Source organism: Micromys minutus (assembly GCF_963924665.1).
Source record: "Micromys minutus genome assembly, chromosome: 25".
Classification (NCBI taxonomy): domain Eukaryota; kingdom Metazoa; phylum Chordata; class Mammalia; order Rodentia; family Muridae; genus Micromys; species Micromys minutus.
Window position 1 is genome coordinate 10940992 of NC_137960.1, and position 17878 is coordinate 10958869.

General features: G+C 49.9%; 1 protein-coding gene across 1 annotated transcript in view; it reads right to left on the bottom strand.

Moving 5' to 3' along the window:
- BCR (BCR activator of RhoGEF and GTPase) overlaps positions 1 to 17878 on the bottom strand; it is a 114368-nt gene that overhangs the window by 22338 nt on the left and 74152 nt on the right. Inside the window, exons 8-14 of the mRNA XM_080937537.1 lie at positions 17033 to 17173; positions 9186 to 9307; positions 8141 to 8309; positions 5964 to 6083; positions 5116 to 5191; positions 3838 to 3942; positions 3352 to 3426 (exon numbers count right to left, since the gene is read on the bottom strand). Of these exons, the coding sequence (XP_080793663.1) occupies positions 3352 to 3426; positions 3838 to 3942; positions 5116 to 5191; positions 5964 to 6083; positions 8141 to 8309; positions 9186 to 9307; positions 17033 to 17173 (808 nt within the window). The remainder of the gene's footprint in view (positions 1 to 3351; positions 3427 to 3837; positions 3943 to 5115; positions 5192 to 5963; positions 6084 to 8140; positions 8310 to 9185; positions 9308 to 17032; positions 17174 to 17878) is intronic.

The window sequence follows — 17878 nt, forward strand, 5'->3', positions numbered from 1 at the left end:
GAGCCACATATGTCTAACAGAGTTGTAGTGTCTTTAAGGAGGCCCAAGAGGCCAATGGGTAAAGCCAAAGTTGCAATGGAGACCCAGTATACTGAAGACTGCAGGACCACTGATAGCCATCAAGGACAGCTGCAGGTATAAAGGTAGTTCTGGCCCAAGAGGGGCTGTGTATGGCAGAACTGGGCAGGGGAAGGACTACCCAATCCTTTCGGAGTTCAGACAGTTCCATTCTAAGTCAGATGCTGAATGATTTAGTGTTCGCCCTGCTAAATTTCACTCTTGCTTTATTCCTATCATCCCTTGCTATACCTGCCCCTCCCCCCCATTCTTGCCTTTTGCTATGGTGCTGTTTACTCTGTGCCATCGTACATTGGAATCATGTAACTTGGTTTTGTTCTACAGTAGGTCAGATGAGACTTGAGACTTTTAAGCAGTGTTGAAGTTGGAGAACACTATGGGGAGTTTTTGATGTAGGAAGTTAATACATATAATTCCAATAGCTAATCTTGATCATCAATAGGATGAGAGTGAGAAACACTAAGGGGGAGGGGAAATCTCTGGGCATGACTATGAGAAAAGTATCTAAGAATAGAGGTGAGAAGAATGATCCTAAATGCCTATGAGCTAAATAAAAAAGGACAAAGTGAGCTGAACATCCACCTCTGCTTCCTGAGTATGAATACCATGTGATCACCCATCCCTACTATGATGGACTGTACATCCTGTAACTGTGAGTCACAATAAAACTTTAAGTAGTTGTTTGTAGTTTTTTAGAACTTTGTACAAAACAGTTTTGTAGTACTTTGCATTTTCTGGTATATATATTTTTTATTGTATTTTGCAGCATTTGTCATAGCAATAAGAAAAGAAACTAATATAGGGGCCGGTGAGATAGGTTAATAGGTAAAGGAGCTGGTCGCCAATGCTGAAAATGTGAGTTTAATTCCTGAAATCCACATGATGAATCCTCCAAGTTGTCCTCTGCCCTCCTCACATATGGTGGTAGAACTGAGAATGCCCCCTGCAGGCTCATATGTTTGAATACTTGGCCCCAGTTGGTGAACTGTTTGGGAAGGATTAGGAGGTGTGGCCTTGTTGAAGGAGGTGTGTCACTGGGGGTGGGCCCTGAGGTTTCAAAAAAATTGTATAATTCCCAGAGTGCTCTCTGTTTCTTACTGTGAGACATAACCTCTCAGCTGCTGTTCCAGCCAGTTGTTACGGTGTCTTCACTCTGCCATCAGGGACTCTAACCCTCTGGCCCTGTAAGCCCAACTTAAGGCTTTCTTTGTAATTGTCTTTGTCATGGTGGTACCCATGCATATATATACAAACAAATAAATATAAAAATATTAAAAAGGAAGCTAGTTAACCAGTAAACACCAGTATACATAGGGCTGCAAAGAGAGAAGAGTTTAGGATAAATTAGCCTGTTACAACATCAGAGGGACAATCTACACTTCAACAATTCATCTACTGCAACTATATGGCCTAATGACTGTGATTTGCTCTTTTTGAGACAGGATGTCACAAAGCAACCCAGACTGTTTGAGAATTCATGGTTCTTCTGCCTCCTGAGTGATGGGATTACAGGTGTGCACCACAATGCCCAGCTTTGGTAATTTCTGATAAGTTAAAAAAATTATACAAATAGTACAATAATTTCAGAAAACCACTGCATTCACCCCAAAAGCCTCCTTGAGTCCATCATAAGCAAGTTTCATTCTTTCCTTTATTCTGACACTTGATAGTCTGTCTGACTTCAACCTTTTTGACAAACTTAACATATACAGAATGATACAATATATAGATTTTTTGGGGGGGTATAATTTCCTTTGTTGTGTTTTTACATTTATACATGTTGTTTCATCTATCAGTAGCAAGCACATTCCTTTTTTTAAAAAAGAGATTTTAGATTTATTTATGTATATGAGCATACTATTGCTATCTTCAGACACACCAGAAGAGGGCATCAGATCTCATTACAGATGGTTGTGAGCCACCATGTGGTGGCTGGGATTTGAACTCAGGACCTCTGGAAGAGCAGCCAGTGCTCTTAACCACTGAGCCATTTCTCCAGCCCAGCTCATTCCTTTTGGATGAGTCACCGTATGGGAGCCACAGTATATCTGCACAAGACTTTGCATAGAGAGATGCTTGAAGTTCTCTAAGGCGAATGCTTAAGGGTGGCATTGGTGGCATATATGAGAGGTTTGGGGGCACTTTGTAAGAAACTGTGCAATGGGAGTGTAGCTCAGTGGGCTTGTGCACAAGGCCCTGGGGATTTAGTTCCCTGCACCAAACAAACAAAAAGATCTACAATGTGTCCCAAAATGGCTGTGACCTCTATATATGCAGCACACAATGATCCCATTTCTCCACATCCTCACCAATACTTGATACTGTCCAGTGTTTCTTTTGTTTTAAAGTGTTGGGGTTGGAGCTCAGGGCCTCATTCAGGTCAGGGAGGGGCTCTACCACTGAGCAACACTTCCAGGCCTAGTATACGTTGTTTCTGATTATCACTGACTCAAGGAGTAGGAATGAGTATCTCAAAGTGGTTTTAATTCTCATCTTCCTAACAAGACGAGCATCTTCTTATGTACTGAGCAGCTATGCATATCTCTTTGGTGAGGTGTCCAGATCCTTTCCGCATGTAAACAAATAATCTTAACAACATCATTATCCGTGTGTGTGTGAGCATACCTGTGTGTGTGCGTGCACTCGTTACATGCGTGTGCATGTGTGTATGATATGTATGAGCTGGTGCCTTTGTATACTCACAGTGCATGTACAGAAGTCAGAACTGCATTTTCTTAAAGAGTTTCCTGCATATTCTAGACACAGGTCCCTTATCAGAACCATTCCAAAACTTGTTGAGGCTCTTGTTCTGCAGCAGTTGTGGGAAGGGTCAAAACTGTACTTGTCTACTCTACAACAGCTAAGTCATCTCCTGCAGACAGGGCTGTGGGCCACACTGCCAAGAGCCTTAGGCTTCCTGCCATCTTGCCCTGGGCTATCAGGCTTTGGGCTCAAATTCCAGACCTAATAATTAAAAGACCTGCCAGCAGGTGGCAGTTCATCCATACAGGACCTGAGCCAGACGTGTGTGTGTGTGTGTGTGTGTGTGTGTGTGTGTGTGTGTGTGTGTGTGGTGGGGGGCAGAAAGCAGATGAGAACAATCTTATTCCCAGCAGGCTTCATCAAGCATGGTCCCTCAAAGAATGGCACATCTGACTGGCTTCCCTGGGTAGCCCAGGCCTCTTTGCCCTTCTTAGGGGACAGTCTTTAAAGTTTACTCACAGGGTCCATCACACACCTACTTACTATCACACCCCTCTCTAAGCTACTTACTTGAGCTCTGTTTAAATCCAGTGGCTGAGTGTATGATGACATGCAGAAAGCCGTAGAGACCAGGAGACTCGTCATCTGTGCAAGAGACCAAAGAGGTTAACCTTCTGCCTCACCGGGATGGGAGGGTAAGGCTGATCAGGCACCAGGCACGGTCGTCTCATTATCCGAGTGTGTGCCCACTGTGGATTCTGCACTTAGAATCTGATGACCTAGTTGGCTTCAAGGCACAGGCAAGGGAGTGTCCAAAACACAGCTCCAAAGCAAAGGTGGGGGGGGGGGTCGGGTGAAGTGGGGGTAGGCAGAGTAAGCATGCCTAAGCACAGAGCCCAGTGAGGCACTCAGTACAAAACCTGACATGACTCAGTGTGAGCCCAGGTTTGCATCCACTGTACTGATCATGTGTCACAGCCTATCTGTCCAGCAATAGCTTCAAGGGGAGAAACTGCTCCAAACAGATCAGCCTGACACCCGGGAGCTCAACCCTACCTTCTTTGTTGATGGTCAGAGGGATGTGGTGGACGGTCTGAAGCTTTACACAGGAGTTGGTCAGCATTTGTAGCTCCACAGATGTCAGAGAGAAACTTTTAAAACCTGAGGAGGCGGAGCAGGTAGGTATGGAGACAGGTCAGTTTGCGTTGGCTTTCTCATGACCTTCACAACACAAGTGTGTGGGGATTAGCAGGGTCCCCACTGGGGCTTGAAATGCAGGTTTAGCACCAGAGCAAGAGGAGGCCCTGGAGAGCCAAAACTGTGTACAAACTCAGGTTTAGGACAAGTTGGTACATGACAGGTCAGCCTGGTAGGTCTCCCCAGGCAGACATCAGTAGAGCTCTGTCCTCTACTCTGCTAAGGTGGGTTTGTGTCTATCAGGTGACAAAAAGATTTTTCCCCTGGGTGCACCTCTGAGCAGGGACAGATGCTGCCATGTTGAAAATGGTTCAGATCCCCGTGTTAAGCCAAGAATCCCTGGAGACACAAGCCCTGGCAGGAGCCCCTTGGTCTTTTCTGAGCACGGGAAGAGGTGGTCATAGCTCAGCAAAGGCATAAATGATGGGCCTTAGAGACGAGAGCTCAGGATGGGTCAGAGGAGCGCAGAGCCCACAGCTGCCTCTGAAGAAACTGAACCCAAATTCTGACTTCAACAGAAACTGCTCCAGCACCAGGGAACAAGCAGGCCTTTGAGGACTGCAGCCCAAGGATCTGGGGTGAGGCCTACCATTGTATTCCCAATACTGTCCCAGGACCCAAAGAGCAGGTAACAGTTCCAGAAAAGAATAAAGCCACTAAGAGAAGGAATTGTCTAGAGAGGGAAGGGGCCATTCCGGTGAGCACCAAGTGTCTTGTCTTGGGGTCATCCAGGCAGAGGACAGTGCAACGGCACAGTATGGTCCCTTAGGTGGGTCCAGCCAAAGGCTCCTCTTGCATCACTGCCCGCAGAGGGAGGGCAAGGCAGTCCCCAGGGGAGTAGCTGCTGAACAGAGGAGGCCCAGGGGGTCGGGGGGCGAATAGCTGGTAAGGGTGGGGAATTTGGGACAGTGTAGGGAAGGAATCTCAGGTCAGGATGGGTGGGAGAGCACACAGTGACCAGGGAGCTTATGTGCCTGCAGACTTAGATGGGGTTCCATACATTTGCCCAGAGTCTAAAGCCCTTCCTAAAGGAATAGCAGAGCAGAGAAACAAGAAGAAGGGAGAAGAGGAAAAGGGCTGGAACATGCCCACGGAGAAGGCAGAAGGCTGGGTTCTCTGGGTACAGGGAGAACTCACATTTCTTCTGCTGCTCCCGGATGCTCTCCCTCCACTCAGCTCGCTCATAGTCGGAGGAAATAAGGAATGTGTAACTCTACGGTGAGCGGAAAGAAGAGCACACCCCAGTTATCTCCCAGTCTTGTGAATCAACAAGAGAACCCAGAGGATCTGAGACACACACCAGCTAGCCGAGTCCAGGTGTGCTCACGGCCAGGCCGACCGTGTCGCACTTCCTACTGTGCAGACTGTACTTTGGTCTATGGTACCCAAATATAGTATGGTCTGTGTCCGGCGTAAGCCATACTTGAAATGTCTGGGTCAGGCAATGACTCTGGCAGAGGGCATGCAGCGTAAGGATAGGAAGGAGTTATGAGGTAGTTCTTTAAAGTGAGGGCTGATGATCACCTACTGTCTGCATCCAATCCGTAAGAAGACAAGACGGAGACAAAGGTCTACAGAGTCTGCCAATTGTCTTTCCTGCCACGTGCTAAGAAATAAATCATCCTATGTGTTCTCAAGTACGTACTGTGCTATGGAGGGAGAGGCTCGGGCTATGGATGGCACTAGGAACCAGACTGGAAGAGAATGCCAATGACGCCAGAGTTCCCCAGGTAGAGTTCCAGTGCTCAAGGTCACATTTGCAAACACATGAATGCTACCCACCCTGTTTCCTCCCTGCTCCCCTTGCCACTCCCCAGCGGTAGGAGCCGAGTCAGCCGCTATGGAGACTCTAGCCCAAAGTACCATCGGAGCGATGTGCGCCTGCACCTGACATGTGGTGTGCTGCAGTGATCTCTTTCAGAATGGGGATGCTCCCCTGTGCAAAGGCACAGGAGAGCTGGAGACAGCGGGCAGCTGGTACTCACCTTGCCGTTGCGGCTGTGAACCCTGAAGGCCATGCTGGGGGACATTAGCAGCAGCAGTGATTCCTGCTCTGACAGCTTCTTCCTCAGCCTCTCCATGACCTTGCTGCCCTTGTTTGCTCTCTGTGGAGAGAGAACAGTCCTGCCCATCTGGAACCAGGGCTGCCTGCTCCCCCTCGGTGGTGGCTCACTGCTTTTCGCTCTTCACCCTGGGCTCGTGTAACACAGAAATCCCATCTGCCTACTCAGTACAGCCCAGGGCCTTCCTCGGCTGCTGCTGGTGCCCTTCAGAGGATGTGAATAGCCTTCCCCTTAGGGTTGAGCCCCAGGACAAACTAGGGATGTGCTCGTTTAAGCTCTCCCTGAAGGAACCAGGCCTTCTCATAAAAGCAGAGGAGGGGCCTTCAGGTTTTTCAAAACCTGGACAATATTCAGGAATGACTAGGGTCTAGGGGACCTTCTACCTGTTCCCCACCTTGGTCACATTTAACACCGGGCCCCTGGGATGTTGGGTGGGGAGGAGAGGGTCCTAACACATTAAGAGGAGCGTCACTATGGTCTAATCAGAAAACCTCTCCCTGTCCTGAGCTGTGTGAAACCTTCCTTAGGTCACTACACCTGGAGAGAAGACCACGGCCTCTCATAAGCCCAACCTCCAATTCCAAGACAGGGAGCATGTGGGATGGAAACACATCAGCAGGGCCCAGTAGCCCCGAGGACCCAGCAATGGCTCTGCTTGGAGACAATCTACCATAGAGACGTGAATAAATGACCTGATATCTACTGTGATCTTGGGTCTCCCTTTCTGAAGCTACACGCTGCTAAATGTGCTACACTTGCAGTGCGGCAGGCGAGAAAGGGGCATGCAGGCTGAAGAGGACCCTTCCTGCTGTATCCACCTCACCAGGGATCCAGGGAACGTCTCGGAGCCGAGGGTCAGTTCATTTGTGGTTAATGCCAGGCCCCCACTCTGGCCTGGACTAACCCCAGACTATAGGAACTCATTCTGACTCCTTACACTTCTAAAACTTCTACAAGTTTTCCAGAAACAAACAAACAACCAGGGAGGCCTGCAGTCCAAAGCAACTGGAGGGGCCACACTGTCCAACCTCACATCCCAGACTGTCAAATCCTTGTCAGCCTAGGTGGGGCTCCACTAAGTGATTAAGCACATCTCCCTAGATACTGCCTAAGCATCAGCATGGTGAACCCCCAAAGCTCCAGAGACAAAGACTTTGAGGTATGGTGGCACAAGGCCACACCCTGGATGCCCATCTCCTGCTTAGGAGTCCAGGCTCTCTGCTTTCCCAACTCCTCTTACGCATAGCATTCAAACACTTGCACGTGAACCCAAGTCAATCCATACCACGTTCTTTATGTACTAGGTGTACAAGGTGAATGGCATACTTCTGACGTTCCAACTATGGAGGAGGCCAGGCTGAGAGAACTGCTTAGGCCCAGGATACGAGCCGGGACAACACGGCAAGACTGTCTCGTAGAAAACGAAAACGAGAGAATGCTTCTGTTGTCTCGAGTACGCACCCTTTTTCGGCCTGACTTTCCAATTGATGTGACTTGGGGGTGGTGGGAAAATGGTTCTCCCACACTATATACCTTTCCTGTCCAGTATATGTGAGTAACAAATCGTCCAGCTTGTTTTGCTATTATGGCAATGGATTAAAGTTACATCTTCCATGAGAAAAACCAGAGCCTACCCTAGACTAGGTTTTCTTGGGATGCAAGGATGGGGGTTGAGGAAAAGATGAGAAGGTGGGGAGGCGCAAGGTTGGGTTCTTAGCATCTGAGTGACAGAGAGGCAGGCTTAAACTGGGAGTACAAACAAACCTCTGGTGCAAGGGTCTCTGGTCACAAGTCAGGCACCTAGGCAGCCAGCGGTTTCACAGACAAGGCAATTGTCCATAACAGGATTCTGTGAGCACCGTCGCCAGTAAGCCAAGTGACTTTGGTAATGAGAACTCAAACTTAGACGAAGGTTCTCAAAACAACCATCTAGGGCAGTACTCTGGGAACTCTCAAGGGTACCAGCAGATCCTGGTGACCAGCGGTGGGGCCAGATGCCTGGCCAAGATCAAGGAAGCGCCCATGTGGTGCACACATGAGGGCCTGCTGGGCACTCAGACTACACAGAACCTGGCACACGCTCTCCCAGATGGCCTCACCTTCTCTCGTTGGATGTCACTCTTGATTTGGGAGATTTTGATCTTTAAGGCATCCAGCTCCTCATCTGGCACCAGAGGGATGTTGGGTAGCGCCTCCAGTTCGTCCACCATCTGGAAGCTGAGGTCCGTGAGCGGAATGTACCATTTACAGTCATATTGCTGGGTTTTGCTGGGGTGGAGAGGGAGCAAAACATTAACAGACCAGACCAACTTTTTTTTTTTTTTTTTTTTTTTTTTTGCTAACATCGCTGCTTCGGAGGACTCTTTACCTGACTTAAAACTGCGCACATCTCACGAAACAAGCTAGGCTGAAGTTGACAGCAGCCTTGGTTTTGGACAGGACAGGACCGAAATTTAGAGCTGCAGAGTTTGAGAGGCTGTGATCTGCCTGTTATAGTCACGTCGCTTGACGGATGGGGTAGAAGCTCCCTACTCGTGGATTGACTTAAGTTTGTCTGCACAGTAGAAATGTTAGGGGATCCCACTGTCTAACATGATTGTCTTGGTACCATTCCAACCTGGTGCATCCTGGGCAAATCTCTGGCAGTGGTAATGGTGAGGTGCGAGTCTGTACGTGCATGTGTGTATTCTGAGAAATTTACTGGTGGTGGCTTGTGTAAAACTTAGAAGGCAACACAGCTTAGAACGACAAAAGTATAGAAACCTCCTAGTGATTGCCTGCTGACAGGGGAGGGTTCCTGCTCCAACTCTGCAGCTCCAGGCACACACTCTTCTAAGATGATTTATGAAGAGACCTTCCTCCAACATATGAGTCATAACCTTGTCTGTCCCTCATTACAGGAGGCAAAGACAAGTCACTGGCCCTGCCCTATGGGTAGTGACAGACCTGACTTTGAGCCTGGTATCATGTACCAAAGGTTGGAAACAATGTAAGGAAAGGATGGAAACAATGTAAGGAAAGGATGAAACAATGTAAGGAAAGGATGGAAACAATGTAAGAAGCGGGATGTCTGGCAACACTGTTACTCTGTCAGAAACCCACTCTCCTGAGCATTGTGGCCAGGGCCTGAGGTACATCACTCACCCTCCACTTTGCTTCTTCAGCTTGGTGCAGAGGAGCAGGTCAGTGAACAGGAAGATGTGACGCAACTTGCGGGCCCCCTCCACCAGCTCCACCATAAAACTGTCCTTCAGCAGCTGCCGATGCTGTGGGCACGGTGTGGACAGGGGGCAAGTCAGGGTGATGAATGTGGTGGGAAAGGGGATACTGGGCGCTCTGGGCTCAGCAGGAGCAAGGAGACCACCTAGAAACCTCTTTGGGGACTTTCACATCCTGTACATTAACTTCCTAAAATGTTCTATTTATCTTATAGATGCAGCTGCCGGCATCTCTTTTGTTCAGCCAATTATTTTGAGTCCTTCCTAGATGTTTGGCCCATAGAAGAACACCAGAGAATGGGGCAGAGATGGACATTACTTTGGGGTAACCAGTGCCTTGCTGAGGTATTGGCCTGAGATCAGCCACATAGAAGGGATGCTCCTGTCAAGGGACTGTTCCCAGGCACACACAGTACTCCAAGGACTGACTCGGCAGCCTTTCAGTAGTGAGAAGACGGGCCCAGGAATTCTTTGAGGAGAGGCAGTGCTGAGGACATGGGCTGAGTCTAATGCTGAAGGCTTCAAGAAGCTGTGGGCTTATGTCTGGACCCCATTGCTGACCAATAGAGAAAATAGGTGGACAGCACAGGGTGTGTGACACGGGTGGGCAGGGCCCAGAACAAGGAAAAAGAATATAAAGAATAATCTCCTTGCAGGTCCTGAGCCTTCTGTACCACTTAGTCCATCCAAGAGCCAAGAGACAGTCCACCTCACCTGTACAGTTCAAGACTAAGCGGGCACAATGACATCAGACAGCTAATGTGGGCTAGGTGACATGCCGTACAAAGGACAGAGGTAGGATGAGGTGCTGCTACTGTGACCCACCTCCATGCCCAATTCAAAGATAAGAAAATGGCTCCATAAAGGCCATCCCAGGGCGGTACTGCATACAGCAGTGTATTCATTGACCTCAGGAGTTCACAAGCCTGGGGAGGCACCTGGCTTCAGGAAGACTTTCTAGAGGCTGACTGCACTCCACACTGCCTTGGAAGGATCTGTAGGGCAGATGTTTAACAATGTGCATGGAAGCCTACTGTCTACCCCAACATGGGGTGTAGTTGCACCCCCACTCCCCCTGAGAAGCAGGATGCTCCCTACCCTCTTCACAGTGGACTGGGGCTGTGCCTGCCGTTTCTGTCTCCATAAATTCTACTTCCCACGCTCTGCAGGAACAGAGGTTAGAATCTGGTGCAGCCTGCACAGGCCCCTGACATCCCCTGGCACGGAGAGCTACATGTCACTAACACAGGCAGCTTAGCTCATTGTGACCACCTAACTGACTGCACAAGACAGCCAAGTATTTCTTATAGGCCAGTGTCCATATGCAGGACAGGAAGGCTACCAGCATGCTAAGACCACAGCTCTGTCACTCTCTCACACACACCTCCACAGGACAGAAGGCATTCTGGGTGACAGAAGCTACAAGATTCAAGAAACAGCATACATGCATTTGTCTTTGGGGCTGGCAACCTGGCCTTTTTTAACGGCTGAGCTGTTTCCCAACATACTATACACATCTGGAGAAATGGGTGAGGCTGGACGGCAGATTCTGGGGACCGGACATCGAGAGTTTTAGGTCAGTGGAGGGATACAGGAGGGTACTAGGACAGCAACATATGCCTGCCTGAGAATGACTACATGGTTGCTTCCTCAGTAAGGACACAGAAGTCCCCAAACCACAAAGTGGCAGTCTTTTTCCTCTGTACAAAGTAACTGAACTTTTTGCAATGACCAGCAGAGGGAACCCTAAGATCAGCCTAAAAGCTGTGAGTCAGTAATGTTCTGAAGAGTCAGTCTCCTGGCACTGAATGCTCCCTCAGAGACATTCAGGCTTAAGAGGTTCCAAGAGGCAGAAGGTCTTAGCTTTAGCTTGGTCCTGCTAAGTACTTTTGATATCTCAACGGTTACTTAATCCCCCCTCCAGCTTTGTCACAGGCGGCTCGTGAGCACTTCTCAGTCAGCCCCACCAAAGCTAGCTAGTCCAGGAGTGCGCAAGTCGCTGACTGTCAGAAGCACCATGGGAATCTGACTTCTGAACCCCAGGGTATCGGCAGTTCTACTCAAAAAGGACATCCAGCAGCCAGTGAGGAGGGCCACGTAAGCTTTGGGATGACAGGTGGGGTTCTAAGTTTTAACAGCAGTTCATTCAAGGAGGGAGGCTGGGAATCAGAACAGAGGGGTCAGAGGGTGAAGAGGGAGAGGAAAGTCTCCCATCCTAAAGGATGGGCTGTCTCAGGCATGGAGGTCAGAGTCTGAAGGCTGGCAACACTTTGCCTGCTTTATAGTCAAGAACTCTCTGACTTCTGGGAAGATTCCTCCTTCATAGCTCAGGAGGTCAGCCAGGCTAGGTCTCAAAGCTGCTCCGAGCCTAGCTAGATCTACAGTGCGGGGAGTGGCTAAGACGATCTCGCTCCTATCATCCATCTCTCTGCCCCTGGGAAACAGCTACAGGGAAGGGGAGAGACAGGTCCATGACAGATACGCCAGTGGGGAATTTGTGATAAAGAGATAACTGAGGATAGGTGGGGACCCACGTAACTCTGTACAGAGCCTCAAGGTCCCTGCCTTGTCCCTCGGCCTCCACTGCTGAGTCATCACCTGCGTGGGCTCCTCTGTTGCCTCCCTGGGATCCGGGCTCCTGCTTAGACTCTCTGGTCAGTCAGGTCTGGCAGGGCTAGCTCAGATGGCATCGATGGGGGGCGGGGGGCGGTCGGGCTCAGTCTCTGTCTGCACAGGAGACACCTGACTCAGAAGTGCTCGACCAGAAGCACAGGGTGCTCAGCGATGGCTTCCGATCCAGCCTGCTTCTACTCTCAGAGATACACGGCCAAGGTCAAGGCTGGGCCACCTTTGCTAACAGCTTCCATAGTGTGCTAAAAATTAGAGGCCAGCCAGTTAGGGAAAACTGCTGACTCAAGGTCTCACCCAGTCCAGCCTCCCATCCCACCCCTGCCCTAAGACAGAACTGAAGGACAGTCACAGCCTAGGACCTTGCTGGACCCAGATCCAAAGAGTCTGTAACTCAGAGAGGCTGGCGGCCGAAATAGCCAGAGTGTGCGCACGAGGAAAGGGAGATGGGATGTGTATATGCTCCTGTGTGTGACTGTTGCTAAGTGTGTTGGCCTTCCTTCTAGGCTCCACCCCAGTTACCTGGCAATAGCCAGGTGTGCCTGACTCACTATGAAAGGGGCTTGCTTGCCCCCTCCTCTCTCTTTTCCTTGCTCTCTTCTTCTCTTCCCTCTCTGTCCCTTCTCTCCCCATCCCCCTGTCCCACTCCACAAGCTCATGGCTGGTCTCTACTCCTGTGTTCATTCTCTCCCTCTCCTTCCTCAACTCCCCTCCCCACGCCATAAATAATATTCTGTACTATACCATCGTGTGGCTGGTACCTCAGGGGAAAGGGATGCCTCAGCATGGGCCCCCAGAGGCACCCCCTTTCACCTCACCACACATCCCTTCCACCAAACGTACCCCTTCCTCATTTTCTTTTTATAAAACACAACAATGGGGGGGGTCTGGTTTCTGTGTGGTATGTTGGCAGGAGACATTATGCAGGTGTCTGTGTCCCCATGTCATGGGGGAGAGCGTGGAGGGGGTACTCCCTAGATGTCCCTCTACATGCAGGTAGGAAATACCAGCTGCAAGGGACACCACTGCCTGCTTAAGAAGCTGATACGGCTGGTTCCCAGAAGTGAGGGGAACCGGGATTCCCTCTGCTTTCCCAGCCTGTCCCTGGCATTGCTTGGGAACCTGCCCACCCAGGGCCTCCTTTGGGAAGACTAAATTTAGAAGCATGCTCTGTGGACTTAGTGTATACACACCCTTTCCCCTTGGCACAGCATGTTCCCTTTATCTCTGTCTTGCTTTCTATCACACGGGGTGGCTGGGGCAGGGGCTGAACTGTAACTCAGTGACGGAGGAATGTACAAGGGCCTGGGTTCCAGGTCAATGCCACAGACGGAAGAGGAAAAGACCTGTTTGGAGGGGCTCCTGGGCACCATTTGCTGAGGCTTTTGTGGTGCTGAGGACTGAGCCCAGGGCTCTTGTATATTCTGATATTGTACCACACTTACAGGTCTGATCCTTCTGCGTGTCTGGGGTTCACGACAGCAAGCAAGCCCTGCTGACTACTCGGGGCTGATGGGGTGGGGGGTGGGGATCTCACTCTTGCCTGACATCTGCTCACCACCCGCTCCTTAAGACCTCTCGAGAATGGGTTTGACTTTTCCAGCTGCAGTCAACCAATAGCTCTGTGTGTGTACGTCTGTGTTTATGTGTACTTCTGTGCTTGTGTGTGTACATGTTGCTGAAACTGAGTCAAGGATTCCCAAGCATGACAGCCAAGGGTGTATGTGTGTATAAATATATATATGTATGTGTGTGTGTATATATATATATGTGTGTGTGTGTATATGTGTGAGTGTGTGTGTCCATACATACATATATATCCTTAGTCCTTGTGTGTGTATATGTGTTGCTGGAATGAAGTCTAGGGTTTCAAGTGTGATAGCAAGTACTCTACCACTAAGGTGTGTGTGTGTGTGTGTAGTGTGTATGTATGTGTGTATGTATGTATGTATATATATACTTATATGCTTATATGTATGTATATACTTACATGTGTGTATGTATGTATATATATATACTTATATGCTTATATGTATGTGTGTATATGTATGTATATTCTTACGTGTGTGTGTGTGTGTGTGTGTGTGTATGTATCCTTAGCCCCCCAACTCCTTTTAAGCACCGGCAGGAAAGCCTAGCATTCTTCTCTACCTAAGCTCCATATCTCTTGCCCCCAGCCTTCGCCAGCACTATCCGTCTGGCATGGTTCCTTCTTAAAGCACCTTCGGAACCCACTGCCCGCCTCCCTCCACAAGATGCCTCTAGAATCCCGGGCACACCACTCGGGTCATTCGAATCTCTTCCAAAGCCCTAGCTTCAGAGCTCAAAGCAGATGGGCGACAATGCTTGGAGATTACCCAGCAGCAGGGATCTAGTTATCTAACTGTGAAGTTAATTTGGATAAACAAGTGTGCACCCACCCACCAGCTCGCAGGACCAGGGCCTGGAAAGAAAATGTGTCTGCACGATCCTCTGATCCAGAAGCTGAGAGGAGAGCCCTGACTCCCCATCCTGGGTAGCTCCTGGCGAATTGGGGGAGGACTCTGGTCTGTCAGATGCTGCTGGACCTCTGTTCTGTTTGGAAGCTACCTCAAGGCTGCCTAGACACTTCCATATAAGGGCCAGCTCTGGAGCGGGGAGATTTGGCTGAAAGCATGAGGAGGACCACAGCAGGCTGACTAGAGAGATCAGGTATGGCCCCGGCTCACACCCGGGCTCAATGCCGACTCACGCCACTGGGAGGCTTACAGGTTCTTTCCTGGCTGGTGGCATGAAGGGTTGTCTCCACCATCCTCAACGCAGATGGCATCTCCACATCACCATGCCTGTTTCATACTATCTGCATGAGTGTGCAACCCTTTGGGCTTCACCATGGCCCGGTGGAGGGAGATCACTGCCCTTAGAGTGCGTAGATGCTCACGTCACAGGCAAGCAGTGGGTGAGAATCAATGTAGCTTTGTAAGGATAGTGAAGGATGCGGATGGTCCCACATGCCTGGGGGTCAGGGGCACGAGTACAGGCACCTGCCTGCCACCCTGGCTTAGTAAGCCCCAAGGCACTTACAGCCAGAGCTGGACGAAAGGGTGTTAAGTCAGAAATGCCTGTAAAACTAGTCCTCTCTCCTTCAAGCATCTGGGGTAGCCCCTCTGCAGATACAGGCTTCTGCCTTCATAAAGAACCCTAAGCCCTGAGACCTGCAGACAGATGCAGGAAGAAGGCTTAGCAGCTAACAGGGGCTGAGATCTCCTTTTCCTCAGTCCTTAAGGAGGCTGAGTTGAATAAGGGACCCTAAACAGTGAACAGGAATGCAGGAGCAGATTTGGTCCTATGTTGAGGGGCAAGGTTAAAGGGATTCAGGCATTTGCTTCCCCAGTCAGGCTGCCCTACATGAACAGCTGGCCGAAGAGAAGAAAAAGCACCAGGTGGAATGGGTGACTTCAGCAGGCATCTAATCAATACATGAGATCTTGGCAGACGCAGATCCATCTCCCAGTACAATAGAGTGGATGTTGATAGGGAAGCCGCGTGCTCTGCTCTTATCCAGTGGCCTTAGGTGAGAACCTGGTACAAGGCCCAATGAACTCCAGATGAGACCTGCCTCCCAGGTCCCGTAGGTACTGGACAACCAGGTGGAAAACTGCTCCGGCTGACACTTTCCCCCGGGGGTTACTAGCTAGAAAAGCTAGGGTCCCACTTCAGTGGGCTTGGTAACTGAGGAGTGGACGCACAGGGCGGGAGTGCTGCCGTCAACTGCCCTTCCACAAGTCACACCACCGTGAGGCTCGGGGAGGTGAGCTGTGCCTCTACCCCATTGTAGAGACAAGAAACACTGTAGAAGGAAACAGCTGGGAATGCTCAGGGGAGCCTTCAGAATGCCGGGACGGAGCCCAAGGTGGCTTTAACCAAAGCCTGGATGGGTCTGGTGAAAGGAACCAAAAGGTTCTCTCCTCTTCCTTGGCTCCTCCTGGCCCACCGAGAGAAATGTGACCAGACTCCTCACTCATCATTAAACCCAGTTAGACTGTGGCTAAGCAAGTACTTTCAACTCAACAAGTAGAACAGCGGTTCTCAGGAAAGTGACAGTTTGTAAACACTTGGCTCAAGGAATGGCACTATTAGAAGGTGTGGCCTTGTTGAAGTGGGCATGGCCTTGTTGAAGTAAGTGTGTCTCTGTGGGCGTGGGTTATAAGACCCTCATCCTAGCTTCCTGAAAGTCAGTATTCTGCTAGCAGCCTTCGGGTGAAGATGTAGAACTCTCAGCTCCTCCTGCACCATGCCTGTCTGGATGCTGCCATGTTTCTGCCTTGATGGTAATAGACTGAACCTCTGAACCTGTAAACGTTGTCTTTATGAGAGTTGCCTTGGTCATGGTATCTGTTCACAGCAGTATAACCCTAACTAAGAGGACAAGAGCAGCCTGCCTGTCAGGGTATAGACAGAGGCAGAAGTGGTTCCCAGAGGCAACAGTCACATGACCTTTCCATACCCGGTCTAAACCTGACAGTCCTGTCTATGCACAAGACCCAAGAGACTATAAGACGGATGCTCCACTACCTTTAACACCACCTCTGACAAAGGAAGCCCATGTTAGATTAAAGCTCCTGCCCTGTGCCTCTGTGGAGCTCATCAGATGCCACCCAGCTGAAAAGATACAGGCCTACCAATGTGCCGGGTTCCTCCCTCAAAGAGTGGCAAGACCGCAGGCCAAGGGCTGCTTACTGATGACAAACACGGAAAGAGCATCACCATCGGTGGGTGTTGTAGGGAAAAAGGAGAAGAAAATTTCCGGGCTGGAGACATCAGCTTCCTTAGCCAGACTCATGCCCCTAAACTGTGGATCCTTCCCTTTGTCATTTAAAACCTTACATCCAGTGTTTACAGTTCTCCAAGAAAAGAAGGCTGGGAGGAAGTGGCAGGTTCTAGGTAAACAATAAGTTATCCTCTAGTTTTGCTTACAATGGGGACCTGAGCGGACCGGCTCATGCTCCATCAGTCTGAGAACAGTGAGATTTGTTCCAGGCATAAGAGGTTGGCTGAGAGAGGGCAGAGGCTGCTGTGGCCACGGTAGTACAGGATCACCCTTCCGACTTTACCCTATGTCCTGCATACAAGGCTGCCCCTGGTCCCCCCACCGGCCACACTCACCTCTCCTTTTTTCACTGTCATGGACTGCCGGCGCGGCGTGATCTCCTCGTTGATGCTGGACAGAAAGTTCTGAGAGATGCGGAGGGCGTCTTGCAGCAGGGAATGGTCGGGATGGCTGGACGGAGTGTGTTTTAGCAAGTCCTGCCCCGGGTGGGAAGACTAGAGTTAGTCAGAACAGGACTGGTACAGACCACTGTGTGAAAGCACCCAGTCATACTGAATGCAATTCAGAGCTGCAGGCCTACTGTTCTGAGAGCACCTCAGTGGGCTCCATCTTGGAAGCATGTCCCTGCCCCAGTGGCGTGCCCGTAAGGATAAGCAGAAGATGTCATTATAAAGACCTAGGGCAGGGTTTCTGGCTCTTGGTATTAACATTGGGGCTAGATAAACGCTTTATAGTGTAATAAAAATGTATGTGGCACAGACATTTGGCACTGCTTCGGGCCTCTGTGTGCACTAGATGCTTGTAACATCCTTATTTTTAGCTGTGATGGCCAAATGTCTTTGGCCATTGATGCTGGTATCCTGAAGGCAGAACTGATTGTGGCCCAGAACTCCTGGTCTATACAAGACTGGGAGAAAGCCCTGGTTCCTCCAGGTTCCCCTTCCTTCAGGTAGGCACCTCAGCCCTTCTTAATCTGACAGAAATATTACTAATTTGCCCATGGTAAGCAGCTCCCTGATTCATAGTACACCCCCCCCCCAATTCCTAATCCTAACTATAAAGAGAACCTGGAGAGATGAGTAGGTCCACCTCTCCTCCCACCCCTCCGAGGCAGCTGTTTTTCTCTACCAGGATTCTGTGTTACACAAATGCCTGGACTAATCACAGTCATAGGCCGATGA